General features: G+C 44.3%; 1 protein-coding gene across 5 annotated transcripts in view; it reads left to right on the forward strand.

The window, feature by feature from the left end:
• The first annotated feature begins 330 nt into the window (after positions 1-330).
• Positions 331-18,940, forward strand: part of LOC121532282 (homeodomain-interacting protein kinase 2-like) — a 125,548-nt gene continuing 106,938 nt past the window's right edge. For all 5 annotated transcript variants that reach the window (XM_041838128.1, XM_041838130.1, XM_041838131.1 and 2 more), the window contains exon 1: positions 331-639. In XM_041838128.1, the coding sequence (XP_041694062.1) occupies positions 621-639 (19 nt within the window). In that variant the 5' untranslated portion in view covers positions 331-620. The remainder of the gene's footprint in view (positions 640-18,940) is intronic.

An 18,940-nucleotide genomic window follows, 5' to 3' on the forward strand; every position in this document is an offset into this window, starting at 1 on the left:
CCTATGTTTTAACTACAGTAATTAAGGCTACTCCATCCACATGCATACATAACCTATAGCCCACTATTCTATTATATGTAAAAAATATATGTATATGTATGCCTAGGCTTTTTCTCACAATATCAATTTACATTAAACATTTTAAATTAATGGTTACAAAGTTACACGACACGCAACTGTTAAAACTAAACTAATGGGGCCCCAAAGAGATGCATCTTTTTTTTGTTTTTACCATGCTATGACTACGATCGATTCGATAGTCAATTGACTATACTACACCTAACTCGCTCCGCTCCTCTCATTGCAACTTTTGCAGGGTCTGTAGTCATGTCATACACTAGCTCAAGTCAACCTGCAATTTGGCTCAACATTTGAGCCAAAAAACTATTCACAATCGGCGGGGTTTTGTTGCAGAAATCTTCCTCTATAAATTTCCCGTGGACTGAGCACGAATTTGGAACCCTGGATGGGATTTTAGACATGTTTTCTCACTAATAAACTGGGCTAGTAATGCAGGAGACAGCGACTCTGTCAGTGGCTCAAGATGGCAGATTTTTATTGAGTTCTGAACAGAAATCTTGCTTTATTTTTTGCCATGAATAACAGAAGTCCTTGCACCGATGGCCCCTGTATACGAAGGTAAGATATGTTTATATCTGAAGTTTGTGTTCAACCAGTCTTGTATAAAATAATATTATCGCGACTTTTGTTGTTTGCAAGAGAGAGATAAGAGGCAAAACTGTCATGCACCCTATCGCTTCTTTGTATCACAAAATGATACATTGATGCATTTTCTGTTTAGTGTTTAGTTTTGCTCCGTATTGGTTTCTTTATGTGTCCGATTGTCATAATAGCTCTGGTTGCAAATATAAAGTGTGAAATCTATGGTCGAATCATTATGTAGGCTACAGTCTGCATCCCATTCCCTAGCCGTCATAATTATTGTTTCACATGCGATATCCCACGATTTGAATCAAGTCGGCTACAAATACTTTTCAAAATCATCATTTGAAAGTGGTTGCATTTGATTACGAATAATCTTGCTGTTGAAATTAGACCATTACTCCATACAGAGGAGAAAAAAAGGGCGAGAAGGAAGAACATCGCAGTTCAGAAAATAGTCACGCAACTGGAAAGCAAATTTAGCCTAATTTGTCTAAATTTAAAACCTAATTTAATGTTTAGTGCTCATAACGTTTGTTTTTTGGTGCAGAGATGAGTTCCATTTTAAATCAAAGCAAAGACATGCTTATGTAGCCTACTGCTGTTGCTGCATTACGTCTGTGACTAATCCCATTGAGAGAACTGTGAAAAATATCTCTGCCTTAATGAAGACAAGAGTATTTTAAGAGTGCTACAGTATTCTTCTATTCTATTCTATTCTATTCTATTCTATTCTATTCTATTCTATTCTGTTCTGTTCTGTTCTGTTCATTTACAATGTCTCACATTGTAAAGAGCCTTATTTATTGGAATAAGGCAGAGTAGATAGAGCCAGGTCCTATAGTCCAATTTTAATTTTGTATACAGTACCTCAATGTTGTGATGACTACCAGGACAAATGCTATTTGGTCATCTAGTAATATCCATAATCTATTCCTATTATAGGCTACTGCACAATACACATCCATGCTCTTTAGAAGTGCACTGCAGTCTTCTTGACATATATTATTGTCATTAACCAGAAAAAAGGAAGCATTCATTTCTTTTTTGGTCAACTAACTCATGGAAATTGAAGGGTGTAATGTGAAAATTGATGTTTTTATAATGGCCATTTGCGTGAGTATTATTTTACTATTAGTCCGTGCTCCCTCTACTGGTAAGACTTGGAACACAACCCTTTGTAACAAACCAGTAACTAAACTCAGCAAAAAAAGAAACGTCCTCTCACTGTCAACTGCATTTATTTTCAGCAAACATAACATGTGTAAATATTTGTATGAACATAACAAGATTCAACAACTGAGACATAAACTGAACAAGTTCCACAGACATGTGACTAACAGAAATTGAATAATGTGTCCCTGAACAAAGGGGGGGGTCAAAATCAAAAGTAACAGTCAGTATCTGGTGTGGCCACCAGCTGCATTAAGTACTGCAGTGCATCTCCTCCTCATGGACTGCACCAGATTTGCCAGTTCTTGCTGTGAGATGTTACCCCACTGTTCCACCAAGGCACCTGCAAGTTCCCAGACATTTCTGGGGGGAATGACCCTAGCCCTCACCCTCCGATCCAACAGGTTCCAGACATGCTCAATGGGATTGAGATCCGGCCTTTTTGCTGGCCATGGCAGAACACTGACATTCCTGTCTTGCAGGAAATACCGCACAGAACGAGCAGTATGGCTGGTGGCATTGTCATGCTGGAGGGTCATGTCAGGATGAGCCTACAGGAAGGGTACCACATGAGGGAGGAGGATGTCTTCCCTGTAACACACAGCGTTGAGATTGCCTGTATTGACAACAAGCTCAGTCCGATGATGCTGTGACACACCGCCCCAGACCATGACGGACCCTCCACCTCCAAATCGATCCCGCTCCAGAGTACAGGCCTCGGTGTAACGCTCATTCCTTCGATGATAAACGCGAATCCGACCATCACCCCTGGTGAGACAAAACCGCGACTCGTCAGTGAAGAGCACTTTTTGCCAGTCCTGTCTGGTTCAGCGACGGTGTGTTTGTGCCCATAGGCGACGTTGTTGCCAGTGATGTCTGGTGAGGACCTGCCTTACAACAGACCTACAAGCCCTCAGTCCAGCCTCTCTCAGCCTATTGTGGACAGTCTCCACTGATGGAGGGCTTGTGCGTTCCTGGTGTAACTCGGGCAGTTGTTGTTGCCATCCTGTACCTGTCCCGCAGGTGTGATGTTCGGATGTACCGATCCTGTGCAGGTGTTGTTACACGTGGTCTGCCACTGCGAGGACGATCAGCTGTCCGTATTGTCTCCCTGTAGCGTTGTCTTAGGCGTCTCACAGTACGGACATTGCAATTTATTGCCCTGGCCACATCTGCAGTCCTCATGCCTCCTTGCAGCATGCCTAAGGCATGTTCACACAGATGAGCAGGGACCCTGGGCATTTTTCTTTTGGTGTTTTTCAGAGTCAGTAGAAAGGCCTCTTTAGTGTCCTAAGTTTTCATAACTGTGACCTTAATTGCCTACCGTCTGTAAGCTGTTAGTGTCTTAACAACCGGTCCACAGGTTCATGTTCATTAATTGTTTATGGTTCATTGAACAAGCATGGGAAACAGTGTTTAAACCCTTTACAATGAAGATCTGTGAAGTTATTTTGATTATTACAAATTATCTTTGAAAGACAGGGTCCTTTTTTTGCTGAGTTTACATATACAATCACATTTAGTTTGGATTTTTGAATTAGTTTGAATGTATCTTTATTTTTTGATAGTGTGAATGTTAGTGTTGGTCTAAGTTGTGCCAAAACAAATTGTGTAGGCCTAGTACTTTTTAGGAAACATTTCATTCCAATTTAGGCCTATATCCTGATGAATCATATAGCTGAAGCTTTAGTAAGAGAGGGACAACTGACATATTATTAAGTAGGAAATTAAAACCAATTCAAGGGTACATTATTGATATCTACATTTGTGAAACCTAGGCTACATGCATGGTCATATATTTATGTCAATCCAGACAGATTGATTACATGCAGACTGGCTAGAGAGCTCTGCATGTTCAACTCAACAGCCAAAGAGGCTTGCATTAACATGAAAATTAGAGTTTAAATAAGACTCCACTGTGCAAGGTAATGAGTTGAAATGGCATTCCCTGGCTCGCCTTTCACCATGGCGAGAAAGGAGACAAATGAATTGCCTACCTTCTCTGTTCTTGCCTGCTATGTGGATCAGCAGCCAGGAGCAGCCATGGAAATGGCCACATTGCAAAGAGACCATTATGATGATGGTACTCTTTGGGCATTCAATAACGAAGACTGAAATGACCCCCTGTCTCCCTCCCTAATCATTGTGTTTGTATCTTTAAAGGCACTGTGCAACCCCCTAGTTTTTTCTCAAGATCAATTTAGTACCATTGATCTGTTCTCCATCTACACAGGCATTATGTGCTGATGTGTGTTTGAATGCTCTGTGGTTCTCTGAGAGACGTATCGAGGGAAAGAGGGAAGGAGAGAGGGAGGGAGAGATTTAGGGACCACTCTCTGTCTTCTATGGGGTGAGTACCCTTATTGCTAAATGTCAGAGGGCAGAAAAAGAGACAGAGAGAAAGAGACAGAGAGAAACAGACAGAGAGAAACCGACTGATAGAAAGAGAGATAGAAAGAGACAGAGAGAAAGAGAGAGAGAGAAACCGACTGATAGAAAGAGGAAGAGACAGAAAGAGACAGAAAGAGACAGAGAAAGAGACAGAAAGAGATTGAGAAAGAGACAGTGAAAGAGACAGAGAAAGAGACAGAGAAAGAGACAGAAAGAGACAGAGAAGGAGACAGAGAAAGAGACAGAGACAGAGACAGAGAAAGAGAAAAGAGAAAGAGAAAGAGAAAGAGAAAGAGAAAGAGAAAGAGACAGAGACAGAGGAAGAGAAAGAGACAGAGACAGAGACAGAGACAGAGAAAGAGACAGAGACAGAGACAGAGAAAGAGACAGAGACAGAGACAGAGAAAGAGACAGAGAAAGAGACAGAGAAAGAGACAGAGAAAGAGACAGAATGAGACAGAGAAAGAGACAGGGAAAGAGACAGAAAGACAGAAAGAGATAGAGAAAGAGACAGAAAGAGACAGAAAGAGACAGAGAAAGAGACAGAGACAGAGAAGAGAGACAGAGAAGAGAGACAGAGAAAGAGACAGAAAGAGACAGAGACAGAGATTGAGACAGAGAGAGAAAACAATAGAGACAGACAGAGACAGAGATTGAGACAGAGAGAGAAAGCGAGAGACAGACAGACAGAAAGAGACAGGGAGACAGAGAGAAACAGACAGAGAGACAAAGAGAAAAAGACAGAGAGAGAGAGAAAGAAAGAGACAGGGAGAAAGAGACAGAGAGAGAGAAAGGCTGAGTCTGTCCACTCAGCTCTCACTCCTCCACCCTCACACTCAGCTGTTGTTGGGAGCTGGCTGATTGATATCATCCTCATAGGGCCGTGACCCCAGCTTCCATTCCAAGGTCGCAGGGTTTCAACTTTGATTTGAATTGCAGGAAAAACCCAGGAATCTGGGGCCAAGTCACCCCCTGACTAAGTTAGAGCTTAGCTTCCTGGCTATTATGTTGAAATGCAGAGTAGAGAGTTTTGAGAGTTTAGCTCACTGTCATCAGCAGATCTGGACATAGTTTGGATAGTGATCATGGCTTTCCCTGTTTTGTCAATACACAAATAGCCTGTTGCAAGAGTTTAGGCCTATCTCATGCTTTTACTTTAGGTTGCAGATTTATTTATATTTTTTATTTATTAGGATCGCCATTAGCCGACGCCAATGGCGACAGCTAGTCTTACTGGGGTCTGACACATAACGAAAAAGACATTACAGACAAAATACTATTTACATACAGTACATTATAAAGGTTATAAAAATCTGCAGAACATTACAAGCATCCCCTTTGCATTATTCAAAGTAGTCTATCTGAAAAAGAAATCAAAATCTAGTGTTCACTGTTCAGGTTCTTGGTGGTATTAATTTGTGAAAGTGTTTAATAGAATAAGATAAGCCAGGGAATGGTGGTACTAGGAACTAGGAATACGGCAGCATCAATGTGAGAGCAGGCAGTGATTAGTCCCCTGTAGCTCAGTTGGTAGAGCATGGTGCTTGCAACGCCAGGGTTGTGGGTTCGTTTCCCACGGGGTGCCACTATGAAAATGTATGCACTCACTAACTGTAAGTCGCTCTGGAAAAGAGCGTCTGCTAAATGACTAAAATGTAAATGTATGTAAGCCCGATTCCTGTTGAAGCGGGAGGGATATGTGAGGGCTCTGATGTGTCTGTCTGGTGAAATGGTTCACAGGTGTGCTGCTCTGGCGGTTTGGTTTGGTGAGGAACAGATGGGTGTGGGTTGAGTTCTGACAGGTTAGAGGCCAGGCTGAACAAAGCATTCACAGACTGTAACGTTACTGTGTGTAGCCTATTTCTACAGCCTCTATTCTGTCAGCATATTTTCTTTAACAACTTTGTTATGTGGACAGAGAGACTAGATCAGAAAGAAGAGCAATTATCTTTAATTAGTTCTAGTGTGCCTAATGTCTTGATTCCTGAAATTTTCAGCACTGGCAACATTCAAGGTTGCAAGGCCCACTCACTCTAGGGTGGGGGCGATATGGCCAAAATACTGTATCATATCACAGTATTCTTCTAATTTATGATGGTATGTGACGGTATTTTATGTTTTAGAATAATACAAATTCTAAATTTGCTTTATGAGTAGTGCATGACCCTAGGGTGGCAACACATACATTCATAGTGATTTCAATGGGTCTTTCTCCCTTCTGATTGTTTTATACTGTTCAATTAAACTTGAACCAAAAATACATGTAATTATTTTCATCAATTTCTGCATTTCCTGAACTCATTTGAGATAATTTCCACACTACCACGTACGTAGGGCTGCACGATATTGGCAAAAAATCTAGGCCTTCTTTTTAACCAAATGTTGCAATTGCGATTTGACTTGCGATTTAGATCAAAACACTTGGGTGAACTGTTGGAATCATGGAAATAGAATGATTGTTATAATTCTATAGTTACAATATAATAGTGGGCACTTTGAATATGCTGTTTGACATGACAACGAATGAAAATGCTAGGGAGGAGTTATTGTGACAGGGTAGGAACCAGTGTTTTCTAGGGGACCCTATAATATTTGGCTACATTAAAGGTTTTCTCTTAGCTACTTCATGTAGCTAACATATTCATGCTTCGCCTAATCCTCTTTGGACAACATGCTGATTTAGGCCTACACCATAACTGGTATCAGGCTGTATAGCTAGCTACGTTTGCTCTGACTCAGTACATTTATTAGCTAGCTAGCCAGCTAACTAGCGATTAGCATTAGTGGCTAACACGATTTAGCCACAACTTGCTAAGAAAATACAAACTTGCTGTTTGCAGATGTAAGAAATTATAGAACGCTTGTGGATTTATTTTAAAACGCAAAGTGGAAACAGCGTCGTTGTCATCAACATTGTTGCATGTGCTGCATTGACCATGCAGACTGAATGCAAGTGTCTCGTGGACAAGCAACAACAAATGCACTCCTTGAGTGACAGGGGGCGGGGCTAGGTCTGTGTGGAAAGCAGCATGGAGAGAGGGAGAGCGCGGATTCAAATACCGTTATAGAAGGTAAAGTAAAAACCCAAACCAGTCTGTGCATCAATACCAGTATGTAGTCAAATACGGTATACCGCCCAGCCCTATCTCACTCTCAGTCAGATCTTGGGACTGGAGGACACCGTGTCAGCGTGAGTTTCTGCTAGCGTGCTCAATGTTTTGAGAGGGAGTGAGTGTTTGGCTGGGGATCTGCTGCTTACAGAAGGCATTTCCATGCTGAGTGTCATGCATGTGTGAAGACCTTTTTCCAGCAGGCAGCTTTCTCTGTTGTTGCTCTGTGTTTGCTGTCAGCTTGTGTAGAACAGCTGCCTGTGGCTCTGACAAGCATGTCCTGCGAGGTTCATCCAGCTCTATCTGGATGCTTCTCCCTAAGTACCGAGGGTTTCTGCATGCTATTTCTTCCATCTTAAATGTTCCTGGATAGAGTAAATGGAACAGAATAAGAGCTGTTGTGAAGTTGTATAGTAGTAATTGCTGGTTCATAAAGGCCCCTTTTACATTTTTGTCATTTAGCAGACGTGCTTATCCAGAGCGACTTACAGTTAGTGAGTGCATACATTGTTTATACTGGCCCCCCGTGGGAATCGAACCCACAACCCTGGCGTTGCAAGCACCATGAGCTACACGGGACCTTTTCATTGTCACTTCCCCATGTAGTGAGAGAGTAGAGGCTATCGTCTCTGTCATAGATATGATATGGTATTAATTTCACACAGCTCATGCTTTGTTTTCCCATGACTCCTGTGCAGCAGGGCAGAACTTCGAGGTGGGAATCTTTCTGTATGTGTGTCTTTTCCCTCAGGCCTGGTTGCCTGTTGATGCCAGCAGCCCTCCTCCATGGCCCCTCCCTGCTCCACCCCTCCCCCCACCCCCAAATACCCCTCTGTTTGTTTGAGAGATGAGAAGCCATTGGTCAGCTCAGATTCTACATATGTGACACCAACACAACACCGTCTAATGGGCAGATTGGAAGCCCAGTTTTGGGGGGGGATGTGTTTAGGGAGGTGTGGGGGATACTGTAGCGACAGCTTTTGTGGTCTCGTAATCACGCCTCCCACCCCTCTCTCTCCTATTGTCCCAGCCCAGCCCAGCCCACCCCCATACCAGCCTGTTTGGTGGTGGTGGACATTGTCCATGCCCTTAATCCTATTGTTTTTGATAATATCCCCCCACCCAGTCCATTTGGCATGGCACTCTCTGGAAGAACAACAGAATGGGCCTTTATCACAGACCGGGTCATCTAGGCTTTCAACATGACATGTCACATTCCACTCACAACATGGGGCCAGGGCCCAATACAGTCCAGTACAGTCTCCAACAGTATGGATAGACTGCAGTCTACGGGATCCAAATGATTGACATAGCACGGTCGGATACAGTAACTTCAAAGAGGGAACATTCTGCTCATTTTAAAACTGCCCAGTTGCCCACCCTTATCTCTTCCTTTCTATGGAGCTTTTCAAACTGAAAAATTGATTCATCAAGGTATTCATGTTCTATGCATTCTTTCCTCCACTTGAGAGCGACTGAGAGAGAGACTGAGAGAGAGACTGAGAGAGAGAGAGACAGAGAAGAGAGACAGAGAAGAGAGACAGAGAGAGAGACAGAGAGAGAGACAGAGAGAGAGACTGAGAGAGAGACTGAGAGAGACTGAGATGCATTATGCACATGATGAAGTGAGGAGTGGAAAAGCAGATGGGCAGAGCTGCAGCAAGACTAAAAGGTGGTCTCATGCAGACCCATAATACTCTGGCATTACCAACACAACAGAGAGAGAGAGAGCCCACCATGTAGAGTGAGGGAGTGAGAGAGTATGGGCCGTCCCCCTCTCTGTCACAGAAGGGAAGTGGAACGTCGGCCGGCTGGCTGGCAGAGGGCTGGCGGCCTCTTCACAGATGGCTGCAGGTACAGCGACAAGCTTGGCTGATAACCAAAGGACTTCACACGGCCAGACGTGCAGTCTGCCCCACTTCTGATGGGAGCCAGGGGGGACAGACACAGCTCACAGTACAGAGAAGGACTGGGGAGAGAAGGGACAAAGAGAGAGAGAGAGAGAGAGAGAGAGAGAGAGAGAGAGAGAGAAAGAGAGAGAGTGACTGAGCCAGGCAAAGGAATCTACAGGTATGGAAATGAACATCACACATTTCTCTGTTCAGCTCTCTCTCTCTCTCTCTCTCTCTCTCTCTCTCTCTCTCTCTCCTCTCCTTTATCTTTAATCCTTTCTCTCTTTTCTATCTCTCTTTTTTCAATTTCTCTTCTCTCATCTTTTTCTGCTCTTTCATTTCTGCTGGATCCCTGACTACTCACCTAGTTGGTGTTGCTCTATCACTGATGTGTGTGTGGTCAACAGTACCCTCAAATACTCAGATGTTACTGGCTTTGATGATGCTTTGGTGAGATGGAGGGTAGAGGGAACACTGATACCAGATCACTGATTTAACTGGCCTCTGGTTCCTCCATTGGTGCTGACATGTGAAAAGAAAATGCTAAATAAAAGAATGTCCCCCAGGCCACAGTTCAGATATTTTCCCATATCTAATTTCATTCCATGATCATCTCTTTAGGGCATTTTGAAACTATAATTGCCTCATGCTTACGTCTCTGTCATAGCTGACCAAAAAAGAAAATGATATAACATTAAGGTCATAGAAAAATGTTATTGTTAGTAATTTATTATTTTAGTTTTCACACATCTTATTAGATTTTTTAAAAACAATTTCTTTGATATTCAGTTGGCTATGATTATTTCAAGGCCGCATTGTTGGCTACATTGACCAGGCGTTCAGTCTTTAAAACGACATGGGTAAAGAACAGATTTGCCTGTCTGCTCTTAGAACTGACCCTTCTTTTCAGAGCGAGAGAGAGAGAAAGGGGGAAATGAAGGAGAGCGAGGGGGGGTTGGAGGGGCCCATGGACCTCCGGGGTGCTCTCAGAGGTTGTGGAGGTGGGGTGTGCAGAGGGGGTGCACCCGTCTCCTCTAACCTGTCTCCTCTTATTGAGGATCAATGACACACACACACACACGCACACACACATACGCACTGGCGCCCCTCGTCCTCCGTGATGGACAGATCACGTGATGATCCTCCGGTCATAGCAGCTGTGTGCTCAGGCAGGGGCTAGCAAAGGCTCTGGATTTTCAGAGAAAGCACCTCAGAAAAAGGGCAAGAACTGACCTTTAGATATATGAGGACTGCAGGACTGTTGTTTTTGCCTCGTTAACTTTCTGAAGGAGACAAAGTCAGGGAGTTGAGGCCTCCGCCCTAGAAGCTGATACGATGCCTATTGGCTTGCAGACAGTGTGGCCACTAAACGCTGATGCTTGGCTATTTACAGTGCCTTGCAAAAGTATTCATCCTCCTTGGCGTTTTTCCTATTTTGTTGCATTACAACCTGTAATTTAAATGGATTTTTATTTGGATTTCATGTAATGGACATACACAAAATAGTCCAAATTGATTAAGTGAAATGAAAAAAATTCTAAAAAATAAATAACGGAAAAGTTGTGCGTGCATATGTATTCACCCCCTTTGCTATGAATTCCCTAAATAAGATCTGGTGCAACCAATTACCTTCAGAAGTCACATCATTAGTTAAATAAAGTCCACCTGTGTGCAATATAAGTGTCACATGATCTCAGTATATATACACATGTTCTGAAAGGCCCCAGAGTCTGCAACACCACTAAGCAAGGGGAACCACCAAGCAAGCAGCACCATGAAGACCAAGGAGCTCTCCAAACAGGTCAGGGACAAAGTTGTGGAGAAGTGCAGATCAGTGTTGGGTTATAAAAAAATATCAGAAACTTTGAACATCCCACGGAGCACCATTAAATCCATTATTAAAAAATTGAAATAATATGGGACCACAACAAACCTGCCAAGAGAGGGCCTCCCACCAAAACTCATGGACGAGGCAAGGAGGGCATTAATCAGAGAGGCAACAAAGAGACCAAAGATAACCCTGAAGGAGCTGCAAAGCTCCACAACAGAGATTGGAGTAACTGTCCATAGGACCACTTTAAGCCGTACACTCCACAGAGCTGGGCTTTACAGAAGAGTGGCCAGAAAAAAGCCATTGCGTAAAGAAAGAAATAAGCAAACACGTTTGGTGTTCGCCAAAAGGCATGTGGGAGACTCCCCAAACATATGGAAGAAGGTACTCTGGTCAGATGAGACTAAAATTGAGCTTTTTGGCCATCAAGGAAAACGCTATGTCTGGCGCAAACCCAACACCTCTCATCACCCTGAGAACACCATCCCCACAGTGAAGCATGGTGGTAGCAGCATCATGCTGTGGGGATGTTTTTCATCGGCAGGGACTGGGAAACTGGTCAGAATTGAAGGAATGATGGATGGCGCTAAATACAGGGAAATTCTTGAGGGAAACCTGTTTCAGTCTTCCAGAGATTTGAGACTGGGATGGAGGTTCACCTTCCAGCAGGACAATGACCCTAAGCATACTGCTAAAGCAACACTCGAGTGGTTTAAGGGGAAACATTTAAATGTCTTGGAATGGCTTAGTCAAAGCCCAGACCTCAATCCAATTGAGAATCTGTGGTATGACTTAAAGATTGCTGTACACCAGCGGACCCATCCAACTTGAAGGAGCTGGAGCAGTTTTTCCTTGAAGAATGGGCAAATGTAGATGTGCCAAGCTTATAGAGAATTACCCCAAGAGACTTGCAGCTGTAATTGCTGCAAAAGGTGGCTCTACAAAGTATTGACTTTGGGGCGGGGTGGTGAATAGTTATGCACGCTAAAGTTATTTCTTGTTTGTTTCACAATAAAACATATTTTGCATCTTCAAAGTTGTAGGCATGTTGTGTAAATCAAATGATACAACCCCCCCAAAAATCTATTTTAATTCCAGGTTGTAAGGCAACAAAATAGGAAAAATGCCAAGGGGGGTGAATATTTTCGCAAGCCACTGTACATGGCTGGTTTGGATGTTATGTTTGTAAATTAAATCATTTGATACCTCAGCAGCTCTGTCACCAGATATCTCTCTGTGTGTAATTCACGGGTGCGTGCGTGATATGGGTCTGTTGCTGTGGCCTCTGCTGGATTCTGTGAAGAGCGATGGATGGGTGTTGCAGAGAGGAAGCTACTCTTCAGAGAACAGGAGCCCAGCTGCTAAATGACTCTGAAGCACCATGGCCCCTTCCTGCTCCTAAGATCTGGTCCAACGCCCTCCTCTGAAATATCACACACACAAGTCACCTGGGGAAGCATGTGTGCCACGATCTGCCCCATCGCTAAGTTCTATGTGATAGCAGACAAGGAAGAAGGGAAGGCTAACCACATGTGGGGATGGATGGATGTGCTCTGGTTAACCCAGCCCTCTTCCCAGAAAACGCTTCTGCTTAAAAACTTGCTTGAAAACACTGCGCCTCCATCTCTGCTGATTGGTCGCTGGGTGACTCATCGGGTCCGACTGGTTCCTCTGTGGTCGGGATTCACTGCACGACGAGGCAGGGCTATAGGTGTCTGTCACGCAAAAGACCTACTGCGATCTGTGGGCACACACACACAGTAGTATTTGGTTAATTCCTGGCTGGGTGTTGAGACCAGGCTGGGCTGTATAGTGTGTCTCCACTGGGTGGGAGTTGTACTGGAGTACAGGCGTAGCTTAGAGCAGAGCTGTTGACCACTGGGTTCCTCCTTGGCCCCTGTTAGAGCACACCCATTCCCCAGGAAACGCTCCTCCATAGTGGACTGGTTTTGGTTGGTGCTGCTTAATGAACAGGGCAGCACGGCTGGCCCTTAAATGTACACGAGAGCTAACATTAATAATCTGCATGTTAATCTCTCCTGGCTCAAAGTAGAGGAGTGACTTCATCACTACTTATATTTGTGAGACGTATTGACATGTTGAATGCACCGAGCTGTCATATTAAACTACTAGCACACAGTTCAGACACCCATGCATACCCCACAAGACATGCTACCAGAGGTCTCTTCACGGTCCAGAACAGACTATGGGAGGCGCACAGTACTACATAGAGCCATGACTACATGAACTCTATTCCACATCAAGTAATTAATGCAAGCAGTAAAATCAGATTTAAAAAACAGATAAAAATACACCTTATGGAACAACGGGGACTGTGAAGCGACACACACAGGCACAGACACATGCATACACACACGATAACATACGCACTATACACACACGTACACATGGATTTTGTGTTGTAGATATGTGGTAGTAGAGTAGTGACCTGAGGGCACACACTTAATGTGTTGTGAAATGTAATGTAATGTTTTGAATTGTATATAACTGTCTTAATTTGGCCTAATACAAAAAATATCTCAGAAACCACAACCTGTTGACAGACAATGTTATTTATGTTTGTTTCAAGTCTTTCTGTTTCTCTCTCTCTCTCTCTCTCTCTCTCTCTCTCTCTCTCTCTCTCTCTCTCTCTCTCTCTCTCTCTCTCTCTCTCTGTCTTTCTCTCTCTCTCTCTCTCTCTCTCTCTCTCTCGCTCTGTGTTTCTCTCTCTCTCTCTCTCTCGATCTCTCTCTCTTTCTCTGTCTTTCTCTCTCTCGCGCTCTCTCTCTCTCTTTCCCTTTCTCTCTCTCTCTCCCTCTCCCTCTCCCATCATCAGCACAGTGACATGGTGGATTTAACTAACTTGCTCTGGAATGAATTCTTTTTAACGATCATAATATTGGAAATGAAACAAGTACAATGTTATTAAAACACTTTCCCCATGATAATCATATTAGGTTCATACAAATGTGCCCCCTTGTAAATGCTATTACCATTTAGAATATTAACTCATTCATTTTTCTGCTCTCAGTATAACCCAATTAATTTATAAAGGACAAAAGCAGATTTAAATGTATTTTCTCTTAGATTGTTTATTGCATTATTCCCTCAGCTATGTCTTTGTCTTGTTCTATTTGTATTTTGATTGTTTGGTCTGGGTCTATAATTTCATTTCATTGGAAAATGTTAGATTGATCCACAATCTGATTATGGTCTATGACGGTTAATGGTTTCTTCAGAGAAACCAGAATTCAGAGAAACCAGAATTTATGGTTGATCTTTAGAGTGAATGATGGCTGTGGATATGTTGTGCGTGCGCGTCCTCACTGTGTTTGTAACCTGGCAGCACTGCAAGACTGCAAACATGCCACCTCAACATGCACACACACACTCGATTAATGACAGCATGTGGTTAGCCTGCCTTGGTGACTGAATGTTTAGGCCAACATACAGTGAGGGAAAAAAGTATTTGATCCCCTGCTGATTTTGTACGTTTGCCCACTGACAAAGACATGATCAGTCTATAATTTTAATGGTAGGTTTATTTGAACAGTGAGAGACAGAATAACAACAAAAGAAATCCTGAAAAACGCATGTCAAAAATGTTATAAATTGATTTTGCATTTTAATGAGGGAAATAAGTATTTGACCCCTCTGCAAAACATGACTTAGTACTTGGTGGCAAAACCCTTGTTGGCAATCACAGAGGTCAGACGTTTCTTGCAGTTGGCCACCAGGTTTGCACACATCTCAGGAGGGATTGTGTCCCACTCCTCTTTGCAGATCTTCTCCAAGTCATGAAGGTTTCGAGCCTGACGTTTGGCAACTCGAACCTTCAGCTCTCTCCACAGATTTTCTATGGGATTAAGGTCTGGAGACTGGCTAGGCCACTCCAGGACCTTAATGTGCTTCTTCTTGAGCCACTCCTTTGTTGCCTTGGCCGTGTGTTTTGGGTTATTGTCATGCTGGAATACCCATCCACGACCCATTTTCAATGCCCTGGCTGAGGGAAGGAGGTTCTCACCCAAGATTTGACGGTACATGGCCCCGTCCATCGTCCCTTTGATGTGGTGAAGTTGTCCTGTCCCCTTAGCAGAAAAACACCCCCAAAGCAGAATGTTTCCACCTCCATGTTTGACGGTGGGGATGGTGTTCTTGGAGTCATAGGCAGCATTCCTCCTCCTCCAAACACGGCGAGTTGAGTTGATGCCAAAGAGCTCGATTTTGGTCTCATCTGACCACAACACTTTCACCCAGTTCTCCTCTGAATCATTCAGATGTTCATTGGCAAACTTCAGACGGGCCTGTATATGTGCTTTCTTGAGCAGGGGGACCTTGCGGGCGCTGCAGGATTTCAGTCCTTCACGGCGTAGTGTGTTACCAATTGTTTTCTTGGTGACTATGGTCCCAGCTGCCTTGAGATCATTGGCAAGATCCTCCCGTGTAGTTCTGGGCTGATTCCTCACCGTTCTCATGATCATTGCAACTCCATGAGGTGAGATCTTGCATGGAGCCCCAGGCCGAGGGAGATTGACAGTTCTTTTGTGTTTCTTCCATTTGCGAATAATCACACCAACTGTTGTCACCTTCTCACCAAGCTGCTTGGCGATGGTCTTGTAGCCCATTCCAGCCTTGTGTAGGTCTACAATCTTGTCCCTGACATTCTTGGAGAGCTCTTTGGTCTTGGCCATGGTGGAGAGTTTGGAATCTGATTGATTGATTGCTTCTGTGGACAGGTGTCTTTTATACAGGTAACAAGCTGAGATTAGGAGCACTCCCTTTAAGAGTGTGATCCTAATCTCAACTCGTTACCTGTATAAAAGACACCTGGGAGCCAGAAATCTTTCTGATTGCGAGGGGGTCAAATACTTATTTCCCTCATTAAAATGCAAATCAATTTATAACATTTTTGACATGCGTTTTTCTGGATTTTTTTGTTGTTATTCTGTCTCTCACTGTTCAAATAAACCTACCATTAAAATTATAGACTGATCATTTCTTTGTCAGTGGGCAAACGTACAAAATCAGCAGGGGATCAAATACTTTTTTCCCTCACTGTATCTATAGATACACTCAAACCATACATTCTAATATGTCCCTGTGACACTGTTCTCTGCCCATATATTTCCCCCTTCATAACTCTCAATAGCCAGCTGTCCTGCTGCTCATTAGGAGTCAGAGGGAGAGCATGCAGTGGAGAGAGGCCTGTTGGGTTGGTACTGTTCATGGGTGATAAGCAGAGAGAAGAAGACAGGCTGCTTATCAGGTGTGTGTCCCTGCATGGCCCTGCTGTGTTTTCCTGGCGACCTGGAACAGTAGTCAAAGCAGAGTCCGTCAGAGGGATGGTGGGGTTCAAAGCCTAGTGTAGCAGCAATGTTATGCTGTCTCCCTCTATCCTCTGTCTCTCCATCTTTCTGTTTCTGTCTCTCGCTCTCCCTTGCTCTGTTTCTTTCTTGTTCTGTTTCTCTGTGTGCCCCCCCCCCCTCTCTCTCAGTTGGGTGCTGTGCTTTGTACTGTGTGTGATTAATAAGAAATCCTGCTCAAACAGAGCAGTTCTGCAATCACCCTGGCCCCCATCCCCCTCTCCTCTTCTCCCTCCTCCTCCCCTCCCTCCCTCCCTCCCTCCCTCCCTCCCTCCCACTCCCAGGGATGAGAAATAAACAGGCAGAGGTTAGGCAGTGGCACACAATGAAACCATGCCAAAGGTACCTCATAAACCTAACAGTTGGCTTTTTATAGGGCTGAACTTTACATGTGAATAACAAGCTGTAATCTATTATCTAACCACTTCTGAGCGGCTGCTTTGTTGTTAGTTTAGATGCATGATCATGGCGACTACCTATTTGTTATTCATTAAAGAGGGTTTCGAAATGCATTGGCTACAAGCGACCTTATGGATTTGAGTTGTAGTGTGTGACACTGTGTGTGCGTGTGTGTGTGTGCGTGGGCACACACATTTGCACATGTATAGTGTGTTGTTATCTCACACAGCTCACTCAGCATCTGTAGTTAACCAACGCTGGTGGTTTCCAGGAAGAGGACAGTCAGGGGGAGTGGCACACCAGGCAAGCTGGCAAGCTGCTGGTTTATTGGCCGCTAAACCGTGTGTGCTTCTGTCAAACAGCATCCTATACAAACCATATAGGCTATAGGTGTTGTCCCTGTGTGTGTGTGTGTGTGTGTGTGTGTGTGTGTGTGTGTGTGTGTGTGTGTGTGTGTGTGTGTGTGTGTGTGTGTGTGTGTGTGTGTGTGTGTGTGCGTGCGTGTGTGGGTCAGGGAGAGGTTCTAAATAAGCTGAGGTGGGAGCTATAAAGCGTACAGGGTGGTCAATAGTGGCCTGGAGCAGTGTGTGTTACAGTGGGGGAGCGACAGGCCCCAGCACCCCCATTGAAGACAGTTCCAGGCAGCCAGACACACAGCCAGGCTGAATGACATGGCTGGCTTGTTCGCTCCAAACATTCATTTTTACCTCCTGTCCCCAGCCTTCCAGTGGCCCTCATAGTTTATTATGAGAGGCTGGCTGGCTGGCTGGCTCTGTGCTGCTTATGGCATAGCAGGGTCTCTCTGCCATGGGCCTCAATGGACCTTGATGAACGGATGGACAGACAGGCAGGCAGGCAGGGTGGGGGGGAGACGGGGGGTCACACAGCTACGTCTCTCCTCTCCCGCCGCTGACTGCCCCCATCAGAGCCAAGGGGAGATAATACTTTGTCTAGACAGAACAGAGGTCAAGCAATAACAAGTGATTTGCTCCCCAGCCGTTCGGACAATTCCGGCAGATGCCTGACTGACTGTCCCGGATCAGCAGTGCGAGACAGACAGCCCTGTTCAATGGTCAGTATATACTGCAGCATGTCTCCCTGTCCAGTGTCCAGCTTGTGCATCCTGCTGTATCATTCAGGCAGTTAATGTGATATGCAAAGAGCTGTACATTCTCTCATCGCTTCATGATTATGGACATAGAGTTACAGCTCTTTTTCAGCAGAACTTGGACTTGCCATTGGTTTCTGCTACATTCACAGAGGGTTAGCGCTGAGAGTATTCTCCCTGTGACCAAGGAAGAGTCAACCAGAAGGCCTGGATGTGTATTTGATTCCTCCTCTCTCTAGAGAAGAGTGTCGTGCTTTTCAGCACGTCATTCGAGCCCGACCGATATAAAACAGCTTCAAATGTTGATTTCATACATTGTGACAATAATGACACATCACGGGAATGTCCGCAAGTGTTCAGATAAGCATAAGATTCCCTTTTTTCATCCTATTTATTGAATATCGGTTATCGGTGGAGTTATCGGCCAATATGATATAGCGTTAAAAGGCCAATATCGTCCGATAATATATTGGTCTGGCTCTACATTTACATTTTAGTCATTTAGCAGACGCTCTTATCCAGAGCAATTAGGGTGAAGTGCCTTGCTCAAGGGCACATCGACAGATTTTTCACCTAGTCGGCTCGGGGATGAGAACCAGCAACCTTTCGGTTACTGGCACTACGCTCTTAACCACTAAGCTACCTGCCGCCCTTACAGGTCTCTAGTTGCCATACACACCACAATACAGGTCTTAATTAAAACAGCCAAGCACACAGGACCTAGTCAGTCAGTAACCAGACCGAGAGGGCCACCAGGCTTTCTTTTCCCCCTCCCTCCCTCCCTCCATCCCTCCATCCCTCCCTCCCATCCTTGGCCTCCTGCGCAGAATAGTCTTGATCTTCCTAAAAAGCAGATTAACTAACCTTTGACAGAGGACATAATCCCCCCTGAAGACATTGACCATTTCCACTTCAGCATGCTGCTTCTAAACAGTGGGAAATTCCCCTGTGGTTTTCTGCTTAATTGCAGTGTGCTGAACACACCATGCTCTTTAAGGTATTTTAAATGG

This window comes from Coregonus clupeaformis, chromosome 19 (genome assembly GCF_020615455.1).
Source record: "Coregonus clupeaformis isolate EN_2021a chromosome 19, ASM2061545v1, whole genome shotgun sequence".
In the NCBI taxonomy this organism is placed as follows: Eukaryota; Metazoa; Chordata; class Actinopteri; order Salmoniformes; family Salmonidae; genus Coregonus; species Coregonus clupeaformis.